The sequence below is a fragment of the Taeniopygia guttata genome, chromosome 2, assembly GCF_048771995.1.
Source record: "Taeniopygia guttata chromosome 2, bTaeGut7.mat, whole genome shotgun sequence".
Lineage (NCBI taxonomy): Eukaryota > Metazoa > Chordata > Aves > Passeriformes > Estrildidae > Taeniopygia > Taeniopygia guttata.
This window is the reverse complement of record NC_133026.1, coordinates 61,500,485-61,526,677: the sequence shown is the minus strand read 5'-3', so window position 1 is coordinate 61,526,677 and position 26,193 is coordinate 61,500,485. Positions and strand designations below refer to the sequence as shown.

General features: G+C 38.4%; 1 protein-coding gene across 3 annotated transcripts in view; it reads right to left on the bottom strand.

Annotated features, from left to right (window-relative positions):
- GMDS (GDP-mannose 4,6-dehydratase) overlaps positions 1 to 26,193 on the bottom strand; it is a 407,595-nt gene that overhangs the window by 79,554 nt on the left and 301,848 nt on the right. For all 3 annotated transcript variants that reach the window (XM_032746846.3, XM_030265425.4, XM_072924092.1), the window contains exon 8: positions 4,139 to 4,257. In XM_032746846.3, the coding sequence (XP_032602737.3) occupies positions 4,139 to 4,257 (119 nt within the window). The remainder of the gene's footprint in view (positions 1 to 4,138; positions 4,258 to 26,193) is intronic.

The following is a 26,193-nucleotide window of genomic DNA, read 5'->3' as shown; positions in this document are numbered from 1 at the left end:
CCATTTTAAGATAAAAAGAAAAAAACAAACAAACAAACCAACCACAACAAACAAACCAGAAAAACTCTTCACCCTCGGTTCAATCTCAGTTCAACCTACACTGTCACTGAAGAGGCCAGAGGAGTTCACCTCAGAAGACCTTCTAGCTTATCTGCAAACTTCCCCGTTTTAGGCTGATCTTTTATAAGACCAACTAGTATCTAGTTAGGATAAAATTTGTATGTAGAACCAAATTACTAGAGTAAAATATTATTTTTTTCTGAATTAATTCTGATCCTGGAAGCAACGAATATTTCTGTAACAAATGTGCATGCATTTCTATGTTAATAAAAACCACAATAAATCTTTCTGCAGCTTGAATAGGTTTTTTTCTTTTTTTTTTTCTTTTTTTTTTTTTTTTATGTTTCCACATTTGCAGGCAGGAGTCTCTGTAGCAGTCTGCAAAGAACTCTGAGTGCTGTAGTGGTTTCAGGCTATCTTTGCAATCCTGTTCTAATTTAATAAGATTAATGGCAGAAAATTAGTCAAGACAAGCGTTTGCCTGTTTCTTTTACCCTGCTGTAGTTCAAATTATAGGCGGGAAGTGTTTCCCCCAAGTACCACTTAATTAGTAATAGGCAGAAGGGAAAGTAAAAGAAAAAAAAATGTAATCCTTACAGGGGAAAATATTTGTAGCTCTGAGGCTTTCCTGTTAGTACAAAGGACTGAATTTGAATGATTCAGAGGACTATATAAATATAATTTGAAATTTCTCCATTGAAAAAGAAATGTAAGAGAAAAAAAGCCACCCAAGTTTGATAAACTTCCATGAACACTTTACAGTCCATTTCAGAGAAAGAATCAGTCTCATTACAGCTGTACATTTCATTAGTTACAAAAATGTAGTGAAGTTTCTCTCTCTCTCTCTCTTGTTTTGGCTAGAAGACATAGTCCTGACATGTGCTAATGACTGGCTAGGACAGAATATTATGTTATGTTCTTGGAAAGACCTTTTAGGCTGTCCTGGATTTTCAGCTATACAAGTTAATGTGAATTGTTAGGAAGACAAAAAACCTAAAAAACTACAATCAATATTTTTAGCTGGTTGATGAAGCAGCAAGGATCTCTTTTTTCCTGTTCTCTACTGCAGTATCATGATGTGACAGCTAAGATTTTACATTTGCAACTTTCCTTGACAAAGCACAAAGTAGGGGTAGTTAACAGCCCCTGCACATGTGCCCAGTTTTCTCAGATGTGATATGAGCTCTGCCAGCTTTTGTTTGCCATGAGATCTATCCTTTACTCCATCATTTCACCCATTTTGAAAGGCAGGTTGTACAGCAGTACTGGGAAGCTGTGCCATTGCTTGTAGCCGTGGAAAAGGCTGTTGGAAATCCAGGTAAGTTTTTGAAGCTGAAAAATTTCAGAATACCTGCAATCTTGCAGAAAGCCCCCAAAAATCTCAGATAACTCAACCCAATGTAGAGGAATATGAAGAAAGGAGCCAGCCTTGTGGGAACTTGTTTAGCCATTGCACTCTGGCGCTCTGGTTCTTAGGTGCCTCATAAACTGTAAAGTAACAGATCAATGAGACTCACCAGTGGGGTTTTACAATGCTAATAGGGAGGATTTTTCTGCCAGGCTACTCCCTGAAGGAGATATATTTAAACTGGAGGGAAATTCATTGGGGCTTTCAAAGAAAGGTTGCCAGACAGAGGTTACCAGAAAGCTGGCCAACGACCACGTGTGTGTGCTGCAAAAGCACGAGTCAGGCTGACACCTGGAAAAACTATGGAGGTTCTTAATAAAACTTCCCAAATCTTGAGGAATATTTTACATTTAGTGCATTTTGAAAGATGAGCAATGGCTACAGGATGAGTACTGGGTATGTTATAATGTTATTCCCACCTTGGGAGCTGGGGGAAAGAATGGCTGGTTTATCTTAACAGGCTACATGCAAAATGTTCAGAGTTACACCACTGTCAAAATGACCAGCAACGAAATTATCACTAGTCATTTTAAGTAAAATGTCACCTCAGTCCCCATATGTATAGTTATTTATGTATCACCTGTAAATGGCTTAAGGAATTAAAAATATATTCACAGGAAAGAAAAACTTCAGAAGAGCCAGGGGGACTAGAAACCCAAGACCCCATTTCTAAAGCAATTTATGTTCCTAAAAATCCATGTGAGTTCTTATATAATTTTTGCAAATTGCTGTTATTGATTAGTAATAAAAAAAAAAAGGCAACTATGCCTTCGTACGCAGAAAATACCTGCTCTACTTCACATTTGGAGTTATACTGTGAAATTTTTCTGAGAAATCAGTTTGTAACTTACTCAGTCCATATAATGCTGTATTAAACATCAACATAAATGATACACAATCTACCATGTGGGGCCATATGTGAGCAAAAAAAATTAAATGAACAAGACACAAAATTTTGAGTGTTAGGGACAACTAAATCTAAAGTAATCATTTAATATCCCCTCTATAGCAGAAGCTATTAATAGAAGTACTTTCACTTTTATTTCTGGCCTTGTTATTTTCTTTAGGTTTTCTTGAGGATTTAATTTGCTTTCTGAAAAACACATGTTGATTTGTCACTCTTGGGTAATGCTGAGACTTCTTAGGCTAACACCAAAGCAGAGAGTTCAGTTTTAAACTAAGAGATAAATTTAGTGACTTAAAAAGAAACAGTGATGTGGGAAACATCTGGAAATAAAGGCATTCAGCTAGGTACTGACCTTTACATATCAGCCTCTAATTGTAGGTAATCAAAATTAAAGAGATGAGAAAGTTGTTCACCAAGCATTCATTGTTGCTTTGACAAATAATATTAGACAGGGACATGGCAGCTATCAAAATCACTAGAATTCTTACTCATACAGAGCAGTTGAATCTGCAGTATTTTCCTGTCCATTCTTACTAGTTAAAAATAGCATATAAAGAAACAAAAATAAAGAAACAAAACTATAAAAAGAGAAGAAAAATTAAGAAAAACAAAGCAATTATTAGAGCTCCTACTATCTCCCCTTTAGCCTCTCAAACCTCAGCACTCTAAAGATATATGTGGGATCACTGGGACATCTTACAATCAAGAAATGTGAAAAACATGGAGAGAAGCTTATTCCCCAAACTGAGCTTTTGAGTTAGAAATACTATTTATACGGTCTCTCCCCTTCATCAGAATTTCTTTTTCTAGAAGTTCATGCCAAAAATTGAAACCAGACTAAAAACCCATTGAGGAGAAAATGTTATTACCTCCCCAGCCACCCACTGGCTGTTCAAATAATATTGTATATATCTGTGCACTTCTGCATATTTATTGAATTTGTCAAGTTTTTGTTCCCAAGTAAAACTTATTGGCCCTGTCAAAAGTTCACCAGCTGCACAAGTGACTTTGATGGCCTGAGGAACAGCCCTGGCGCTAGCGTCATGGAAGAGCCTGTGGCTTTCCTCTCCCTTTTCCAGCTGAGATTGGTATGTTGATGCATGGGGCCCAGAGAAGATACAGAAGGAGGGAAATTGAAAAAATAATAAACAATAAAAATATAAATTACAGAAAGCGCTCACCAAGCCATCCTGATTTTATTATACGGCCTTGGGAAGGAATTTTGTATTTTCAATCAAACTATGTGGAATATGCATTGTAAACATTCTGCACCCATTGCTCAACATTTCTACGGCTTAGTAGGAGAAGAGCTGATAGGAATGTAGACCTGTTTGCTATATGAGCTGTGTAGTGTGGCTGATGGGTGTCACCTCCTCTTCAGATCGCAGAGGGTGCGAGCAGGACTGTGGGGATCTGGGGCACCAAACAGAGAATTGGGCAGAAAAGCCCGTCTTCCAGGAAGGTGATGGTCAGCACTCAGCTACTAGCATCTTTGGAGGGGCTTCCCCACTCCAAGATGGGGAGAACAAAGAATGAAGACTTTTATAAAAAAAAATTCAGATTAACCTATTTAACTTATGATCTAGAGGGCAACACTAGACGTATCTGCTGCGGCAGTCATTTATGCATGAAAGGTTACAAGGAGAAAGTGGGGGGGGGGGTTGGAAAGAAGAATGTTAACAAAAAAAATACTGCTTTGTCACAGCAAATGTAAGAGGCTAGAAATGTTCAACCTGTAACTACTCTCTCATCCTCATACTTACACAATGGTTTTCCCAATGTGCTTAAATGACTTCTCCACAAATTCACGGACACTGTGGACCTCCCCAGTGGCTATGACAAAGTCCTCAGGCTCATCTGTTTGCAACATCAACCACATGGCCTGCAGAAAGATAAACAAAGTCAGATTCAGTGCACATGTAAGTGGCCTCTTTGGTACATTATATTGTATTACTGCATTTTGATTTGGAAATAACTACACTTACACACACATACCCCAAGTGGGGAAATTAGCACTTTCTTTGCACAGTGGCTATTAACCAGTTCAGTGCAAGTCTGAAAAGAGTTCAATTATTTCTTATTACAGAAAACAGTGCTGTATTTGATTTTCAATTTGTTTCACAGCAGGAGTTTCTGCAGGGGAGACTTTAATATGTTTACTTTTGAACACTGAGACATGTTTTAGTGCTCATGAGCAGGGATTCACTTGTTTAAAGCGCTGCATGAATTGACATTGATATGGGGAAAAGATCAAAATTTTGCAATGTTTCAGTCCAGAGTGCTGTTGTCTGTCTGCTGCAAAATGATGTCAAATACACTGAAGCATGAAAATATGGATCCTTTTGGCTGCTTCCTCTGCCACATTTGTTTTGTCTAAGCTGAAATTTTAATTGAGTAAGTAAAAAGGTATTTAACCAAGTTAATCCAGTTTCCCTGCTGAATATGTGCTGAATGTTAAAGTACTGAGAAGAAAGTTTTGACACAGGAACAAGAAAACCCTGGTGGAAAAGCGACGCAACCATTAACATCAGTTTCAGAGGCTTGTTTGTGCAGCAAGAGTTATGCAGTATTTTTTGAAGAAAAACTTCATCTGATTGCCAACATTTTTGCAATGCATGGGACCAGCTTTTAATTCCCACAGCAATGTCTTTCACAGAGTCCTCTCCCACAAACAAGTAATGATGGGTGGGCGCCATCTCAGAGGGCTGGCCGCTAAGTCAGCACGAAAGCCAGAAAGCAGATGGAAAAGAGGTATTCAAAGACATGTCTGACTTGTCTGAGATATCACCGCAGGTACATTGCAATTTTCTGATGTGTGAGGCAGTGCTCTAGTGACTGGACTGTTTGACTGCATAGGAGCTGTAGGTGCACAGAATAATTATTGCTTTAGATCAATCAAAATGATGCAAATGCTTAATTTCCATTGGAGAGGAAAATGGAATACCTGTATGGCATGATCCTCATTTAATAAATAACCAGAAAAGGGAAACAAAAATAAATCAATTCTCTCTCCATATGGTAAAAAGTACTGTCATCCTCTCACATTGTAATCCATGATGCTATTTGCATTGACCTCTTCACATCAGCTTTAAAGAAAACAACTTTAGTAGGTCCCTTGATGGTAGTGGATACTCTGCAAATCAGATTAATAAAAGCTTTGGGATAGCTCAGTTTCTCTTGGTAAATACCACCTGAAATATTCAATTTTTCCTTTCTATACTCAATAAATCAGTGTCCTGCATAGCAAGGCAATACATTCCACTTAAATGGCTATAGGTGCGAGACATTTTTTTTTTACAGTTATTATTTTATGCATCTTCCAAAGTTTTGACAAGATTTTATTAACATGTTCCTGTTGAACCTTTTTACTTCTTGAATGTGTACGGAAGGCTTGGTTTTGGGCAACTGCTGTGTAAGTCCTTGACATAAATTATAAATTGTGCTTTAGGGAGATGACCTGCTGGGCAGGACAATGGCAGCAACTTTATTTTTCCTTTCCAGGATTGAACATTCTAGCCAATGACGCAGAAATACCCAACTGGCTGATGAAACTCATTTTGTGGGGAAGAGATGTCTTAACTTGTATCTCTCATATGAGCTTTTTTGGAACACTGGGGTTTCCCTGCTGATTTGAGAGGTCACCATAAATCACCAGTTTCTGTTTCTTCATGACTGGACAAGCTTGTAAGATTCACAGTAGCAGCAGCTGCACAGAAAGGTAACAGGAATATCTAAGGTAAGTGCTTGATAGTTTTGATTCTCCCAGCCTGGTCCCCGATTTCACAGACCTTCAGGCTTCCTTAAGAAGTCTAGCTGAAAACAACATGCTTCCTTGTATGAGAAGGAACTATTTGGGCAAATAAGGATCTCCAACATTAGACAATCAGTCAGTCGGGGGCAGTGGTTCTCCTCCCAACACTGGTGGATATTTGTTGTACATAATGAACTCCTTTATTGCCTTGACAGGGTAGTGTCAGTTACATTGGAGAGAGATGCAACAACAAAACATCATTTATTGCTAAAAATCCCCCCTTACCCACAAATGGTACACTGGTTGACTCTATATGCAATTAGCATAAGTACCTGCTATTTACCATGACCATTGGTAAGGTACTATTAATATGTCTAAGCGGAAGCAGGATCAGACTTCCAACAATTTTTGCTACCCTATCACTTTTAAACACCTCAGTATTGTAATTCCTTTGACACAGTTTCAGTGCAGGCACTTATGATAAGACATTCAACAATCCAGTGACTATTAAAAATATTTACACATTACTTTTCGTATTGATATGAAATAGAGTTGAAAGTTTCCCTTTACTCTAGAACACACCCTACACTGAAGGAGGCAGCTGCAAAATCCTAACAAAACACCATCTTTTGACAGTGGACACAATGAGGTTTTATGCATTTGGATTTATCAACTCTTGTCTACCATTTCAAAAAGCAAGCAATCACTGCCTCAGCAATGAGACTTAAACTGCAGTAAATTTCAACAGGATCAACTTAGAAATGATCAAACAATGCAGAAAGAGTTCTTAAAAGTGAGTTTTGCTTCAAATCCTACCAGGAAAGAATGTTTAGATTAATGGTTACTTGAGAATCTATCACTGTGGGTTCTTTAATTTTTTATGGCATTCACAATTGCTGGCACTTAGAGTTATCTCAATCCAATCAGGTATGAAAAAAATTAACATGCTAAAAATTACAAAGTAATTGATAGCTCTCTTTTGCTTTGAGGAAAGGGACCAAATGCTGTTGCTTTGAATGGGTCTGCATGAACAGTCTATAAAAAAATGCCAACGCAAGCCAGAAGACAGAAAAAACATTGAAGAAGTTCCATAGTCAAAATTATATTTCCTCAGGTATAGCCCATGACAACTAATGAAACATCCATGTACATGCAGTAGCTATATCCCTTCCCGACATCAAGTGCCAGGAATGCGATTCTCGTCACATCAGACTAATAAAGGTCCTTGACCTATGAATTTCTAGGCATTTCCTTAAAGAATTCATATGGTACCAGACTCGAGGCTGAGAACGAGAGGAAAGGAGGTGATACAGCTCCAGGTTTATTTGTCATTACTGAATGGCTTACTGGTTTTAACAGAGGGGAAAAGCTTTGTTTAAATTTCCACTGAAAGTAATTAATGGTTATTGACTGGCAAATGAAGAACAGGTGACACTCTGAATTAGAAGATAAATGATCTCATGTTCTAGCGTGATAATGGGTTAGTAATTGCTACAAAGCCTCAGACTGGTGCGTCCCATCATAATGCTAGATCATGTCCAGAACACAAAGGCCTCTGTGTGAGAGGTATTCAGCCGTTCACCTCCCGATCCAGCTGCAGAGTGATTTGCTCCATTTATTCTCTGATGGACTGCACAACCGAGGCAAAAGTTCACCCATTCTCACCTTCCTGTTCACATGCTGAACCACATGACCCACGACATGGCTGAACTGGGAAAAAAATATTGCCCAGCTCTGGCTCTTGGATATCTTTTAACCATCACAAGGTCATATATTTTAGGAATTTTTCTGGCACAGGTATTGAGAATCGTGGATTTTCCTGCATTTCTTTGTAAAGGCTTTTTTGGATGGGCTGACAGCAAGTAAAGAAATTACTTGCTTTCAGTTCTGCCACCCTCTGCTTAATTTTTTGCTCAGTCCAGATAACAAAATATGGGTAGATGTTTAAAAGGAGGAGAAGATTACCATGGAAACAATTCAGGCTTCAACTCTCTTAGAGTAAGACTCTTCCCTTAATGGCAAAAGTAACAAAACATATTTTTCATATTTGAATTATTTTTGGCTCTGGTCTAGCGAGTCACAAAGTCTAAAGGGCACTTCTATGTCATTTACTTTCAAAGACAGAAACGTAAAAGGAGATGCGTAACTACACTAGCAAGCAGACACACTTTTATGATTATGTGGACTAGGATATCTGTTCTGCATGCCTGAACTCCAGCCTCTGCCAAAATCTTTCCTCTTTCATCTTTCCCCTCTACTCTTTTCTCTATATAAACCCCTGCCGGTAGTAAGCACCATTTTCAAACAACATATCCAAAACATGAACCAGTCTTCTCCCTGCCCAAATTTCTTTGCTTATACAGTGTTTGCACCTAGTAAGGTGCTAGTAAGCAGGAAAACCCAAGTTTGACTAACACAACCCCCACCCAGATACATTTTGTGCATGCCACTGCCACTATCATTGTGATGTGTCTGCTTGTCTCAAGAATCTAGAGTATGTTGCAGATGTGTTTCACCATTAACTTCCAGTCTAGCATCCCAGTAAGAAAACATTTATTAACTGGGCTGTCATCCATGGATAACAAAGATCCGGTAGTTGAGGTTATGTTTAACTCCATATATTTGAGACTTTTGTTTCACTGTTTGCCCTCCCACTATGTATAGTTAAAATGGGCTCTTCCTATTCAAGAGTAAAAATAAATCCAACTTTTAAACTTTTAAATAAGTTGACAATTTCTGATCTAGAAATAAAATACTTTTTTTTTTTTTCAAAACAATAAGTATAAAGCCTTTTCATGTGTTTCATCTAATTCAAGAGCCAAAACAGGTATGACCAAACAGGTCCCACAATGGGATAAACAGAAAATATTCCTGCTGGTACTAATTACTATTGCCTTGCACTGCTACATACACATGCAGTTTTTTCCAAGACCCATACTGTAAAAAAAAAAAAAACCAGTTTCATATGTATTTCTAGGTGTTATGCAGAAAAATTCTGACTTTGTATTTGCCACACATGGAGAAAAAAAAAATCACACCAAATCAGTAATGTTTACTTTAGGAGATGGAACAGATAGTTGCAACCTGATGCATGGTGCATTGTCTGTGAGTTTCAGAGGCAAAGAAGCAGAGGCTGGTGAATGTCTAGCTCTACTTACTTACTAGCTCTATCACTGCAGAAGGAACGGGTTACCTCAAGGCTTTCAACAATCAGGGAGCAATTTCTGACTAAGTCAGAAAACATCACCACCTGGAGAGACCCAACAGTACATTATCACCATTTATAGAAATTCTGTCTTCATGGTATTCCATACTCTATTGTCTAGAAGTGGGCAGAAGCATTCAGTGGGTTGGATATGGTAGTCTAGTGATCCCAAACACAGCTGTCCTGCTGGGGTCACCACTGAGAAGGAGAATTGAGCATTTTGGGCCAAAGCATGATGAGCCTTTGCAGGGATGTGGGAGCAAAGGAGAGCCTTCTCCCCATATGGCGAGCACAAAGGCCTGGCATGACTGCTGTTCCTGTGTGCATCATGAGGGACTGTGCCACAAAAGAGAGGGCTATTGTACCACCTCCCTCTCTGCATTGTCCCAACTCAACTGCACTGGCATTGATAGAGGCTGTTTGGCATCTCCCGTGCTGAGCGACGTGTGGAGATGTCATGCCCACGCACTTCCTGCCTGCCTGGGATGAGAAGCAGTTCCAGATGCCACCACCCGGCTCCTCCTGACACAACCCAGCTGACTGGCTGTGGTTTCTCAAGCTGCTACAGAACTGACCACAATTGATGGTCGTGCCTCAGAAAAGTGAGACGGGGCATTGACTCAGAGCTCTGAACCCAAACCAACTCCCAGTTTATCTATTTACTCACTTTTGGAGGGGCAGAGAAGGAAGAAGAGGTGCTACACTGGGGACTGAATCACCCACATCTGATTGACTTCTGTGACTGTTAAAAGAGTAGGTGTGTCCTGGGTGTACCTGGTAGGCATCAGAGTGTGTTATATAAGAAGATTATGTAAAGACACAGTGAGACTTACATATAATACACCACAGAGGAGGGGAAAAAAATCTCCTTCTATATGCTCTGCACACAACAGGGGCACAGCACACATGGCTGAAAAACACCAGTAAAGATGAAGTGCAGCACAAAAATGTTGTGATCAGAGTAAATTGTAAGCTACCCCTGCCTGACAGCCAACATACAAAAGTGTTGGGCATGAGCCCATGCTCCCTGCCACAATGAGAGTTCAGTCTAGAGTAATGACTATTACTTTAGTACTTGTTTCTGACAATGTTATAGGTCAAGGCAAGCATGGCAAGGAGACTCTTGCCAAAGAAAACCACAGGGATGTGCTGCCAGGCATGGCGATACTCCCAAGAAGCCAGTGACAGCAGGAATATGGGAGTATGCATAATCAATGTACTACTATGCTTTTCCCCCCCAAATTACAACCCTTCTTGCTCAGCTACTTAAAAACAAGGGTGCACACCCAGTAAGTAAGAACCTTACTGGGCTGTCACAGTTTGTATTTGAAAGGCAAACATAACTTCAGGATTAAAGTCATTGTCTATCATTGCAATTGGTGACTTTTCACATGCTCAACCCTTTCTCAAAACCTCCAGCAATAGAGGTACTTCCCAAAAAGGGCAGGACACATGCCTCTTCCTTTCCTCTAAAGAGTCATCATCCTGTTTTCTCAGATTACCAAAAATCACAGCGTTGGTGCAAGATCTGTTGCTCAAGGAACCTCCATTCATGGAAAAACCCCTCTGAACACCATTTGAGTATCCATCAAATCTCATCAGTCTAAATACATTTTGATATGCTTCTTCCTTAACTGTGTAATGCTGAACATAAGGACTCCAAAGTCTGTGTACAAAGTTTTTCCTTCAGCTGTGTCTTTTCTGCTCATGCAGAGGAGACATTGAGTACTTATGACATGGCAGCTGCTTCCATTCAGAAGAGCAACATTTGCAAACCATAGACATCGCTGACACAAAAAATATAAAATGGGAACAGATTTGAGATGAAAACAATTTCCTCTGAGAGAAAAAACACATCATTTGATAAGAAACAATGGACAATTTACCTTAAGAATCCCAAGAAAGAAAACAAACAGCAAGTCTCCCAGGAGATAGTGTAAGATAAGGACTCATTTTATAAATTTTCTCAGAAATTTTTTGAAGTTTCAGTTGAGAAATTTCCACAGAAGCAATTTGAAGCATGCTTGCTGATTTAGTCAAATCCTATGATTTGGCTCTAGAGTTAACTTGTTCAGAGCACAACTGTGTTCAGGTCCATTATATTTTCTTTCAAATTGAAAGAGTACAGATGATACATTGGAAGATAATAATCCAACAATTACAAAGTTACTAAGTTAATAAAATACCTGATAATCTTTGTGGACCATCTCAAATGAAAACAATATCAATGTCTTCTGAAACAAAAGCCCTCACATCTGTAGGAAGTACTGTCTAACTTCTCTCTTGTAAGTAGATAGGCCAATTGTTTTACAGATCTCAGGGAGGACTCGTGAAACTTTAGTAGGCAGTTCTATTAATAAAAACCACAAGAATTATAATCCAGATAAACCTTAAAGGTCAACCTTCCCTGTTAATGCAACATGATGTTTCTCACATGGACCTGGGGTGAACACAAAGTTCTCATTGTGTTATCAAAAACTAGATTACTCCTTTTTTTTTCCTTGTGTCACTGAATGTCAAAATATTGTTCTTTCAATATGTGGAAGTATTTGTATACTGTTTTATAACTGATCTTTAGTTGCTAGCTGGAGGCAAAAAAGAAATAGTAAAGCTGCTTGTTGGGAAACCTCAACCAACAATGAAAATTAATATAGTCCTTTTTTCCTGCCAAGAAGTTTTGAACAGATTTTTAGGTCCACAATGGTTTGTTTATTCTTCAAGTGGTTATATTGGAAGTGACATGTGTGACACAAAGTAAATTAATGAAAAAATACAGAAAGGATGCACATATGCTGTTTCTTTCATTTTAATTTTGGAGGATATTGTCGCAATTGCTAACAAAGAGCTTCCTTAAATTCTGTTTAAGAGAAAAGGGAAACAAATTCAAAGCTAAAGAGAGAAAAAAAAAAACCTGAATTGTAGAAAGTATGTCAGTGTTTTAACAACTTAGATTTGAATTACATAGACAAGACTATAGAACAAATACATGTTTCCCAGGCTCCACCTAGCAGACAATTCGGAAAGATATTTGACCCGCTTTCCCCTCCCTTTTTACCCTTCCAGAATTAATTTTCCCTGCTATTTTTATATGAATGTAAGACAAAATACCTCTTCACAAAGAGGCAGACTCCCATTTGACAGGATTACTCACCGCTAAAGTAAAGGGTTGTACCCAGGTTGTGGTGAGGGCAAAGAAGTCTTAGGGACCCGTGCCAGGAAGGGCTGGTTGGGGCCATGATCTAACCACAAGAAAATAGATGAGGCTTTCAAGTCAAGTACTGGCATGTTCACTGGAGCAAAACTGTCAGCCTCAGAATAATGATCACAATGTAGATATTGATCACAAAATGTTTACAGTGCAACATTTGACTATAAAAAGATCCTGGTTCCTGCTTCTAACACCTGTTTACCTCCTATTTGTTTCCGGGATTGCTTAAGCACTTACAGCTAAGCACAAGCTGGCTCGTGCTCCTTTTGAGGGGGTCAGAGGGACAGCATGATCTATGGGCCAAAATATTACTGATCTCCACAGAAACAAAAATGCTGTTATCCATACCATGAATCAGAAAATTATTTTCTCTCTCCAAATCTTCCTTTCCTTTCCTCCTATCTGTCAAAACTGCCTCTGCAGCTTGCTAGCTTCTCTACTCCAGGTTTGTAGGTCTGCCCAGTGCCTATCCAGTAATGGGCCCTGACTCAGGTTAAACCACTAGTTGTACTCTAAAAAAATTGCTAAGAGCAGCAGAGAACTGCCAGAGCACAGGCAGATAGGCTCAGAGATTATAAAGCAGCATTTGATAATGTTTATACATGTTTGAGGGTATAATTTGGAAGGAAGAAGAGTAATCTTTTAGGACAGTAAGAGTAACAAAGCAAGAGCACTGAGACAAAATTTATGAACAGCATTATTGAAAAAAAATGCAGGGAGAAAGAGTGAGTCAATAACATAAAATTAACCTGAAATTTATTTCATAATTTATATTTCCCCCTCAAATTTCCAGAGTTCTTGTTTCACACTTTTGAACATCATGCATTTTCTCCTCAGACAGCTATGAATTTAAAGATGTTACATTCCTGATATTTAATACATGCCTGAATATTAATCTAAAATAATTTAATTGAAATGTTAATTTATTCCTCTTGAGAAAAATATTTATATCGATTGGATTGTTAAAAATGAGAATCCTTGTCTGAATAATCTGTCTAAATAAAGAGTCTGCTATCTTAAACACATCACCGAACTTCACTTTTTGATTTTATTGCAGTTTTCAGTGCACTGGAGTTGGAAATAAGAAAGATTTCCATTAATTCATTGTTACTTATGAGACAGTGATAAAATTGTACATCAGACACTGTTTTGCTAACTATAAAAAACAAGAAGTCACTAAAAAAGAAAAAGTATGCTAAAGTAATGTCATTTCTGGTACAATGGATTTTTTTTTATTTTCCTTTACCAGAACATTTCAGGTGACAACATTTTGGAATTTGATGCTAAGGTCCCTTGGCTGAGTACAGACTGAGACAAGCGCACGACTTTGATGCCTCGGGGATACGGTAATGCAATACAGAGGGATTTATTTTCTTTTTTATTTTTACCTCATGTCACAAGTTCAATTTTAGGCCAACAGTACCCAAAACGGCCACCATGTGATACAGCAGTTTATGCAAAGAGTCTGGTGGTTTTTAACCCAAGCCCTGGGACAGAGGAATCTGCCTCACAGACTTGCTGCCTCAGTGTTAGCACTACAGTTGTTCTGATCGAGTTCCTCTGCACTCAGAGTCGGGTAACAACTCATCGTCTCTGCCTTTCCAAATTGGGGCATAGAAATCTCAGCTAAAAAGAAGGCAACAGCAAAATGATCCCAGAAACAAAGGATATGTTTTAGAAGTCTGGCTGTGCTGTGCAGATGTGAAAAGTCAATGTGAAGATTACTTTTGAGCATGCTCAAAAAAACTTTTGGAGGGCATTTTGCATTGACCTTCCCTTGGCTTGCTCTGGCCATTCTGATTCCACCATCATCAGTAATTCCTGTGACAGCAGTCAGTCGCACCAAATCCTGCATCAGGGAAAGAGAAGGATCTGCACTGAAAGCATAGCTACAGCTGCTCTCCATGGGCTAGTGTCAGAATGGAATAGAAAATTTTATTCAGTTTGTTCCCAGCAATAAATACAATCCTGGCATCCTGGATAAATCCTTCACATAACAGCATGTGTTCTTTTATGCACCCTGGGAGCGATTCTATTTAAAGCCATGGAATTGTGGGTGTGAGACTGTAAGCACATCCACTTACCCAAAACAAAATTAAAACCTGTCTTATATTAGAGTCAGGAGAGCTGTTACGAAAAATGCAAACCATATGAAGTTTTAAGTATACTTATGTTTTTTATCTGTCTCTGTGCAGCATATACAATTGACTTTCACTGCCTGACATGAAGTGACGACAAGTGTTTTACCATATTATTACAGAATACCCCAGTAGCATTATCACACTTCAACTTTTGCTTGCAATAAATCTCTGCTACATGCTTGTCAGAAGTCATTGCTCATATCACATCCAGACAAATTAAGAGCCCTCCCTCCCCAGTGGACATGAGCAAGACTTCACACACTAGGTATCCTGCCATTAAGGCTGGAATAACTCCCGCAGGTCAGACACTGGGAACAACGTTCCCACACGCATTACTTGGCAAGGGCCAGAGGTCTGTTCTCAGGCAAATAACAGTGGCACAGGCATGAGTCATTGCAGAATGCAATGGATTTATCACCACAATGACACCATCATCCCTTATATGCTGGTTTCCATATGCAAGTTTCATTCAATTTTTTTATTCTTCTTCCCAGAGATTTATAACTCAACTGCTGAAACATATTTCACATGAACACAATTCTCTGTTCTGTATATTTTTTGTAGTAGCTATACCATAAACCATATTCTAATCACAAGGATCCAGCTTTAGGTCCAGCGTGCTTATTGGTTTCAGTTTGGTCCAGCAAAATGATGAGCAGTGTTCCAATCTCAGCAGTGTTGACTCTTTGGGGACTTCACTAAAGTATTTAATCTTACAGCCCACATTCTGCCGTCTATGAAGCTGGAGTCATAATATTTATGCAACTAGAGTGCTTTAAGAAAGTTAAGTGTAGCACAGACATTTCATCATGAAGTGCATTATTTGTAATACAATTAGATTTGACTTGGTACTTTCATAGCAAAAGGTGGGAATTCAAATATTCTTCCTTAATACTGACTAGCTCTGGACTAATTAAAGACAAAGTATCAAGGAAATGTAAGGATGAGATCACACAGAAATCACTGTTAGATTACATTCTCCAAAATTCAACATAATAGACATTTCTTGAGATAGTGCACATTTTTTGTTATGACACAAGAAATAAGTGAGATAACTACTTAGGTGATCAAGATGCTAATAAACAAGCAACACTGGTATCTTTTACTCTCTTGCCGATATTTCAGAAAAATTATTTTTCCCTTTTTGCAAAATAATTGAAGGAAACTTGTAAATTAGCTCTTTGAATATTCTCCCAGAGAAATATTCTGTCCTGCCTAACCATGCCTAATTCCGGCTTCATGTGAAATCAATTTCATTAATTTCTACAGCCTACCAACATAAGAGAGAAAGTGGGGCATGTAGCTCATGTCACTGTAAGTATCTCTCTGATGCCACAGTCTTTTCTGCTTTTGACCCAGGATGTAGTTGTAAAACCAGGTATGAAACAAACAATTGCATCACATGGCAAAATAACAACTAAACTTACTATTAAACATCCTCACTTAGACTCTTCCCCTTTTCAGCACAAAGAAAATAGCAAAACATGAGACCATGTGGGAAGGAAAGGAAATAAAACCATCCTGCTGGACATCTTGGAGAAGAATCTAAAGCCTGAGACTACTGTATTCAGACCTCCCTTGAATCCTGCCCTCTCTAGCTGCCACCTCTCAGTCCCCACGCTGACCCCCTGAATCAAGCCAGATGGGACTGGCAAAGATATGTCAAGGAAGTGCTGAAAAGGTGACTTGGGTCTCTGGCAGCTAGTCTGGAGCTCATTTCTATGTGAAATCTCTGGGGGCTCCTGCTTTGCAATTTCTCAGGAATGTTTAATTCTCCTCATCCTTTTGCTGAGTCTCTCTGGAGAGGTCATGGAGGCCTGTGACATCCCTGGAGGGCACTGCCTAACTAAATTAGCATGAGATAACTTTGGACTCTCTTCCAAACAAGAAAATACAAGGGAGAGAATTTCATTAAAAGCAGAAGACTAGGTGATCCAAGTTAATCCCAGCCCAGAGCTGCTGCAGAAATGTTCTCTGTTTATATTTTGACTTTACTCTCTGTTACAAAGTTCACTGACTATAATGGAAGCTGTGTTAAGTGCACAACTTGACCTCAGTTGACCAAATCTTAGTTTCATAATAAAGACAAAAAGTGGGTTAGGCAGCTCTAAAAGGTCTGATTAGTTACTGTTTTCCTGTTTGTGTATAACTAGGTAGGGCACTGAGTGAATGGTAAAAGATAAGCACTGACAAACTTCGTTCTTTAGATGAGCTTTTTAATAAAGAAACATTAAAGTTTTAACATGCAACACTACTATAATGCATATGTGTTTAGGCTTAGGAAATATAACCAAGTCCCAAACTTGCATTTTGGGTTTTTTCATGACTCATGTACACAGAATTTTATTTGGGTTCCTTCAATGGATGGTGGAAAAAAAGACAAGTTGGAGTAGAGGCAATGGCAACATCTGCATGCTGTTCTGCAATAATGTTTTCCATGCAACTCAAGGGCAGGGTAAGACATAAAGGTAGATCAACACACCCAGCAACATCCCACCTCATCTTTCAGCAGTGTAGCAATCCCAGCAACCATCACAGCAGATAGCTCCAGAACAAGGATTTGATCTTCTGTATACAAACAGGATGAGGAGCAAATCAGAATTATTTCTACTTGCGCTGAGGTTGTTACAGCTCACACTAGGGAAACAGGAGATAAAACAAAAATGTACCCAAAACACCTCATTGCCTGAGCTTCATCTATGGGAAAAACTGAGCTGGTGAGACCCAGGAATTCACACTTCAAAATATTGTTAAATATATTGGTAGTAATAAAGTGAGACCACCAAACTCAGTACAATATGAATGAAAACCACATTATTCTTGAACACATGAGATTAGAGAGGGAAATCTTTATTAAATGCTGTTTATAAGCCAGTCCTGCATAACAGCATGCTTTGGCTATATTGGGACAAATCCCTCTCTTTCTGAGAAGACAAGAAGAAAAGGAAAAGGTACAAAAGTTCATGCAGTTCACATTAAGGACAACCCAATGCACTCTCTCCCTTCAGGAAGGAAATATTAGCATGGCCCCTCAGCTATACTCTGAGGGCAGTGATCTGCTGGGAAACATGATTTCAAGTCGGCAGATCTTGGGGCACCAGCAGGCTAAACCTGTCATAATTATCTCTTTTTCACAGAAGGATTGCTGCTTTGCCATGGGTGCCACCAAGTTTGTACACATGCAGTTAAAAAGCAAATTTTACCACTGAGCTTTTCCAGAGGCTGAGTGTCTGTTTAGTGAGTGCTTTTCCTAGGCTTGCTCAGAAAGATGAAATCATACTCTAAAGGAGAAAGCTATTCCAGCATGGGAGAGAGGCTGGAGAAAGCACATCAAAATAACTTCCTTCCGCAGAGAATATTCTTACCCACTCCTTAAAGCTTGCTTCATCACCAAAATCACACCCTGAAATCAGGCATGTGGGCCCAAATCCATCCCCCCTGGAGTCAGTAAAATCTTTGCTATAGACTTCTGTGAGGATGAAATTTCATTCCGTATGTAGGAGCCTGTCACGGCCAAAGGCGAAAAAGAAAGGGTGTTTTCCACGCAGGCTCTGCTTTTCTACTTTCGTGCCCCTTGGGAAACTGGTGCAATTAGATCCCTATTATTATGTACTGGAAAGGTATATTTGGCACTGCATGTGAGTGTATGTACTTAAAAAACAGAGGGAAATTTTAAATATAACTTACTCTCTTTTAAACACCAGACTTTATATATAAACAGCTCAAAGTTGCTACAGTCTGGTAAGTGAATAATTAGGGAAAAATAAGCATGTGAAAGATATTATTAGCTGGCAGAGAAATGGCGCTAAATAAAATTTTAACCCCTTTTAAGTGCCAAAACAAGGGATAAAATTCATATTTGTGTCCAAAAAATAACCTAACTTCAAATATTCAAACCAGAACCACGAGGAAGGAGACTTTACAGCTATAGGCTTTTGTCTTTATTGTAGGACTTCATGGGAAGGTGCAAATAGGAAAATTAACCCAAAGAGACTAAAGATGTGATCTCAACAAATATACTTATGTGTGCATTAAACACATCCTTTGTAACAATTAGAGTTCCTCTTTTCATCTACCTAAATTCAGAACTCTCTGGTCCTGTGGACAAGCCCACATGGGGGTTTAATGCAACTGAACTGATTTGCTGTACTATTTCATCCAGGCTGATTTTCCTCAACCAGACCTATCAACATACTGCACTATGAGGTGAATATGGTGAGTGATAGACTCTTGCAGTTCTTACTATAAACATTGCATTTATTATTATTTTTTTTTTAATCTAAGAGGGCTCAGCTTGTGTTCTGTTTCCTTGTTTCCTTAAAAATGTATTTTCTCCTTCTTGAGTTTTAACTGGATACATTAGTCTGCATTGCCTTAAATTATCAGCAATAGTATTTTGAAGGATTTACCAGATAATCTGCTTTACCTCCTGAGAAAGCAGCAAGTTAATGGTGAAGAAAATCCTTGATGAATTTTCAAATTCATCATGCTCAGGAGGGCACATCCTCGGATGTCGTATGCATATCCTGGTATGTCAATTAGTCTGTATTGTCTTTTGGATATTTCTGGGTAAAAGTATCACAGTAACCCAAATAATTTTCCTCACATCTGAACTTTTCCATGTCTCACCAGAACACACTTGGATAGGGAGGAAGGATTTTGTCTTTATGTTGCAGGGCAAGAAAGGAAGATGCCTTTTTTTCCAACTCCCCCAGGAATTCAATGCCTGGAGGAGAAACAGGAAAGAAACCATGGTGACCTCTCTGAACTTAGGGAAGCAGCTGCCAGCTCAGCAGGAATAGCATTGCTGATGGACTCTTGTACCTACCACTGGAAGAAGCCTTTAAGCCTTTCTTGCTCTTCCTCCCCTCTTTCTTTCCTTCCCTTCCCTATCTTTGACATCTTCTATCTCTAAATTATACAAATGGAAGAGCAAGAGAGAACTTTCAGAAACCTCAGGAGTCAACTTGTTATTAGACTGGATAAGGAAGTCACAAAGTTAAAGTTTCCAATTATCCATGCAAAATCTAAACAATATAATTGCTGTAGTGAGCAAGCAAAGCATAACTTTGTTTAAGGAATGATTTATGTATGATTTCTACTTTCTTGAACACTTTGTCTCTTGACATATTAATGTTATTGCTCTCTGAATTCAAACTTCCAGAAAATTGTTTATGCTTCTAAAAAAGATTTAAACTTGGCACACATATAACAAATCTACGTCTCATATGTAGGGAAAAATTTCACACAAAAAGAAAGCGCTGACTTTTCTAATTCTAGATTTAAAGGTACCTTTGAATGTTTCTAGCCAGTTATCACAATGAAGTTCATCAACAGCTTATTTCCTCTACCTTTGAGAAAATGAACTTATTAAAAGAACAGAAAGTAAAGCAAATAAATATGGTGAAGGGATTTTTTTTTTAATGATAAAAACTGTGAGAAAGCGAAACCAGAACACAGTTGATATCCTGATCCTAAGTATTTTATTAAACAGATTTACACTTATGCATCAAAGGGGATCCATGCACATATATGAGGGGGAAACACAGCCATGTTCCAGTACCAACACCACACAGAGATACCACATGACACTGAAACATGACTGCTGGTCAGTTAAGGTTTCTTTTTGTTTTCCCTGTTGTGAAGCCAAAGTAAATGTATCATCTTAAGACTGGGTATGAAGAGCATTAACTGAAAGCACTTACACTTGTAGTGGGTTAAGTGCACACAGTGCATCTGCTATTTGGATCAGCTACAGAAAACAACATGCAACTCTGCCTTAAGTGCCTGTTCTTGTTCTGTTTTTTTTCTCTTTTATTTTTGTTGTTTGGGTTTTCTTTTTTTCCTCTCTCCCCAGCGCAAAACCCAGGACAAACAAGCTCAGACCTTCAAGGAAGTAGTTTATGCTCTGCAGGTAAAGGAAAGAGTTGATATGGGGCTCAGAGAAGAAGGCAGATGAAGAGGGAGGTGGAGGAGAGGAGAATGTTTTCTGCCAACTGACCCATGTTCAAAACTGTGTTTCATTTTCTAAAACAAAATCAAAACACTCCTCTAACTTTGGGAAATCCTTAGAAAAGCAAGAAAAACATTGTTTCAGAAGGCAATTATGGTTGCTAAAATGACACATCATTTATGAATGGAAATACTTAGGAGAGAGTAAACTAGTTCTTAAGGACAATAGCAAACACACATTGGGCCTAAATGTGCTGTTTCCTTGGCGCTGTTACATTGACAATTAAATTATTCAGGATTTGCACTACTGTAACAAAAAGCAGAGCCAAAACCATTATTTCCATCACTGACTAAGAAATACTTCTATCCTAACTGTGTAAAAGTTTTAATAAAACCACATAATGAATGATTTAATCAGTAAATGAAACACAGATTTATCAGAAAATTCCTAGTAGTAGTAGGGGTAACAGTAGTAGTAGGAATAGTAATAATAATAACAATAGTGATAAGATTGTGGCCATACATTACAAACACACTAGGTTCAAAGTGATTCCTCTCTCTATCAGGTGTGTAAGCCAAGAATTTCATTGCCTTATCCTGTTAAATGTTACCTACAAAAATGTAGAGCTCAACAACTGAATATATGCTTTGAAAAACTCCTGTAGTTAATTAGTAAATTAGCATAGGTGAAATGTGTCCAGTTTAACAGCATACCAATAGTACTGACACAGAAATCAAAATAGTAGCTAATAAAACCCAACCAGTTCACAAGTCATACTTACGACTGTATATTGTAATGAAAAGTCCAATTTTTACTATCTGGTAAAAATAATGCACTTTTTAATCATCAAGATCACATTTAAGGCTTTCCAATTATGTTGTTTATAAGGACTCCAGTTTTGAAAGAAAGGGGATAAATACTTCAAATTGCATTTCCCCCCAGTCCCCTCTACTTGTACAACCAACCAAGTTCACAACAGAAAACTCTTCCCCTCCTCTTACATATTTAGTGTAAAACAGACAGACACAACTTCTCTGTTTTGTGTACATGCACTTGGTTGTGTGCCCAATAACTCCTGATTTCCTACTCCCTTATTTCCATCAAAACTTGATGAAGGAACAGAAGAAATATTAAATTACTGCAAGTCTGGCCAAAATAGGAGTTGACAAAGGGAGAGATACCCTGTTGGATGGCTAAGGAAATGACCAAGCCTGAATGTAACCAGGGAATGCACACAGGAAGGAGCTATTACAAAGGAGCAGAATGTATGGGAAACTTCAGGCAGAGGCTGCAGTTCATATGATGATAGTAGACACCCAACCATATGTTATAAAACAAATGGCTTGTTTACAGAATGACATCTTCAAAAAATGAAGTTCAGACTTGCCAGGTTTGGAGAAAGATTATGCAGAACCACAGTGCCTGGGTTTTTTAGTTTGTTTCCTTTTAAGTGCTGCTGGCTTTGCATAAAAACTAACACATTATAATTACAAATGGATGAGGTGAACATACCTTGCTCAACATACCTGACCAGCAGTATGAAATTTTGTGTGAATTTCCCCACCAACTGCTCTTATCCTACCAAGGGAAGTGCATGGAATGCTGGAAATGCATGGAAATGCATGGAAACCCTTTGCTCTTTCCAGTCAGATGGATACTTCAGCTTCAGTGTTCCCAAGAAGAGACAAAGAGGTCTGGGAGAGGCTGAGGGCCATGACTGGTCTGGAGGCCCAGAACAACTGAGCATTGATTCCCACAAGGGTTAAGCCAGGAAGCATCTCCTGTTTTATCACTGCAGTGCATGCCCAGCTCTGCTGATAGCATCTGCTTGCTCACTCCTAATTCTGAGCAGCTTTAGGCATCAATGGTGCAAACATGACACCAAGGGGGGTGCACACTACCCTCCTGTTTTAAGTTGATTGATATATAGAGGCTATTTTGATCAAGCAGAGGAGAAAATGCAAACAAGAAAATGTTGACAGTTAAAACTGGCTTTCGGTTCCTAGTATTATGCAACAAAATTAATCGGGAGAAATTACTTATTTCCCTTGTCCTCCCCAACTCAGTCCAGAAGGCTCTCAGTGTCGACACCCCTAGAGGTTGTACCCATGGATCTGTCTGTAGAGGCTGGACCGTGGGGAGTCTATAACATCCTGCAACCACAAGGGAAGAACAAATATCTGCCAAAGAGCTGTATAAACCGTCATTAAGGCACCTGGATAAGCCCTGATCTCACCAGCAGGAATGGCTCCTCAAATCGAACACAAATTCTTTGTACATGTGCCAAGACATTTAATCTCTTAATTGAAGTAAAAAAGTCCATATAACTGAATCTCAAAAGGAAGCCATTCTTTCCTTGTGCAATCCCAACTTACTCCTTTCTAATCACACTTTCAATCATGACTGAGACCTGGGAATACCGCCGAGGAAGAAGAAGGATGCACTGCAGCAAAAATGCTTGGTAATACAGACAGATTACTGTGGGCTATTGGGCAGGCAGTGAGAAGCACACTGGAGAGTGTATCCTGTCTTTGTGGTAAAAGAAAGCTAGCAGGTCTTTTATTGTATGTCATATTGTGGAATCTACCAAAATCCTTTAGAAAAAAATTTACAACTAGATACTATATAGCGTTTTTCCATACATCAACAATGTGAAGACAAAGTATTTATCGCTATTTGGAAGAGTAAATTATATTAATGTCCTATAAAAAGCCATCATCTTTCCAATAATAATTCCACAAGTAGGATTTTTTTCCTAAGTATTTTTCTTTAAATGTTGTCTGTGTGTGTTCAGTTTGCAGCTTCACATCAGCAGAGGCATACAGAGGCTCTTGTCTCTTGGTAAATACTATGTAAATTTGTTCCTATGATTACAGCACTTGCTAAAATGAGCACAGTAATTAGGAGGCAATGCTTACTTTATGAATTTTCCATAGTACGTTTGATGCGCCAAGATAAATCTCAGTTCATCAAAATAGCTGTGCTTGTGCTTAGTTTCAAACATACCTTTACTGCACCACAATTAAGCAAAAGACTTGAATACATGCTTGTTGCTTGAAGGGGATTAAATCTGTGGACTTTAATTAGATTATGCCCAGACTGAAGTTCTTCCCTAAACTGAGGCCTGTGAAGTAGAGTGTTTTGAAAGAGGAAGTACTGAATGAAAACGAAGAGAGATTATTCAGATTATCATTTGAATATGAAATAATACTTTATATTTTTCATATTCTGTATACATTAGCTATGTAAACCATATGTCATCATCCACAAGGAAGACAGTAAATGCTTTTAATTTATTTAATGTTATCCAACTCGGTTGTAAAATATCTCACACTTATATCAAGCCTTATAAATAGCAAGTCAAAGTACAAAAAATCAAACACTTTTCTTTCTGAATTAATTCTAAGAGAGGATACAGAAAGGCTGTTATAGATAAAGCAATCATATGTTTAGTAGGCAATTACTTGCGGCATTTCAGAACAATGTCTTGATGGACACAAGAATCTATTTTAAAAGATTTGGTGGTAACTTTTTTAAGAACACACTGTATTAAGTATCTTTAAAAATTTATTTTAAAAATACTTTCTAAATAATGATCAGTGAAGTAACTTCCATAAGAGAGCTAGATACTAATCACAATTTGAAATCAGACAGACAGGAAATCACCGCACCCTACATTAGTGAATGCATCCAGGTCCCATGGTAGTCTTTACAGTGAGTTTAGATTGTCTATGGGAAATGAAATCATGTGCCAAAGGCCAAGTAAACCCGAAATTAAAATTCACAGTTATGTCTCCCTGTTGCATTTATAATCCTGCTTATTGCCTCTTACATCATTACAAAGTGTTCTCCAGAAAAGAACAACCCTCTGCTGTGCTATGTATACCACTACACGCTATAGGCGGTCCAAGTTCTGCTCCAGAGGCCAAATATCACCCACTCAGTCTTAAAAATCATGCTCAGTGTCATCATTCATGTCTATGTGTTGGTGAGACTCCGGGATACTCTGTGCCCTGGAATCATCTGCTGCTAATTCCCAGGTTTGTTTTACCACAAGCCCTCTAATTCACTTTTGAATATTATATTCTATATGATGACAACAGCACCTACACTACACGGTATTATAGAAATAAAAAGTGTCTCTTCAATTCTGTAAAAATTATCACTGCAATCACTTGTCATGACATTTCTGGACAATGTCTTTGTGAACACGTGCATATATTTTATATAGTTTGCTGTTAACTTTTCTTTTACACATATTTGTAATACCTACCATCTCTCCAAAGTTCCTATTCAGTGGTCTCAATTCCCTTCACTGTTGTTTGCAAGAATGGGAATTAGAAACTTTGATGACCTGGTGAAATCACTTACTCAATAAACTAAACCATACAATAAAATGAAGTAGCCTAAATATTGTTTAGCAGAAATGTGGCACCTGCAATCCATTACTGAAAGAACTCAGTACCATAAAATATAGTGATCAAGTTTTTAGATAACACAAAAGATGTTAGTAGAGAATGAAAATAGAGTAAGTTTATTTTCTTCTGGTTCTAACTTCATTTAGATTTTGTAGTTGGCAGCATGTCAGGACCAACAGGCTTCCGGCAGGAGATCATTATTTTAAAACATTAACTCCCATGTTAATGTTTGATTTTGCTAATGTTTAAATTGGGATATATTTCTGAGCAGGAGAATGAAGTGGTAAAAAGATCACACACAATGCTTTTTCACTAGTAAAAGTAGCCAGAGGTAGGTTACAGTAAAAAAATATAAGCTACATCATGTAACAGATATCATAAAATTCACACAGGTAACTGCTAAATCCAAGGTGCAGGAAAGACAAGAAAATAAAAAGAAAGAGCTTAGTGATAACAGAAACAATTTATTTGGCATAGGAACATCTGCTAGATTCCTGCTATCCCACTATTTGAGTGAGGGCTCCTGCAGAGCATCAGCCTCCAAGCTGTGTGTCATCGGAGAAGCAGTGCTCTGGAAGAGACCTAAACCTCAGCGCCTGACTGTGGGAAGTCTTCAGAGATCCCACCATACTTTTAATAAGTACAGAGGTATCAGATCCTGGTCAAGTACCACCTGGCAAGCTAGGATGGAGAGTGTGAGAGTGGAAAGTCAGAGATGAATCACAACTAAAAACAGATTGCAGAAACAGATATTCTTGCCTCTTGAGTTAGTCTCAAACTTAACTCCATAAAATAGCTGATGATCTCATGTAAGTTCACTATCAAAATAAGAGAATAAATTTTAAAGAAAACCCTACTCATTTTAGTCACAAGTCACCAAGGGGCTCTGAAGTATATGAGCTAACTCTGAACTGGATATCTCAGGCATCAGAGTACACAGAACCCACTGCATGGCCCTATTGTGCCATCCACTCCTGCAGCCACACTTGTCCCCATCTTCCTTGCACTTCTGACTACATCATATATATTTCACTCTCTGTTGATAGCTTTGTGTAATACTGCAGCCATGCCTCAAAATTCAGCTCACAGCTCATCTAGTTTTCAAGTTTTTTCATAACAGGAAATGTGATTCATACGTATCT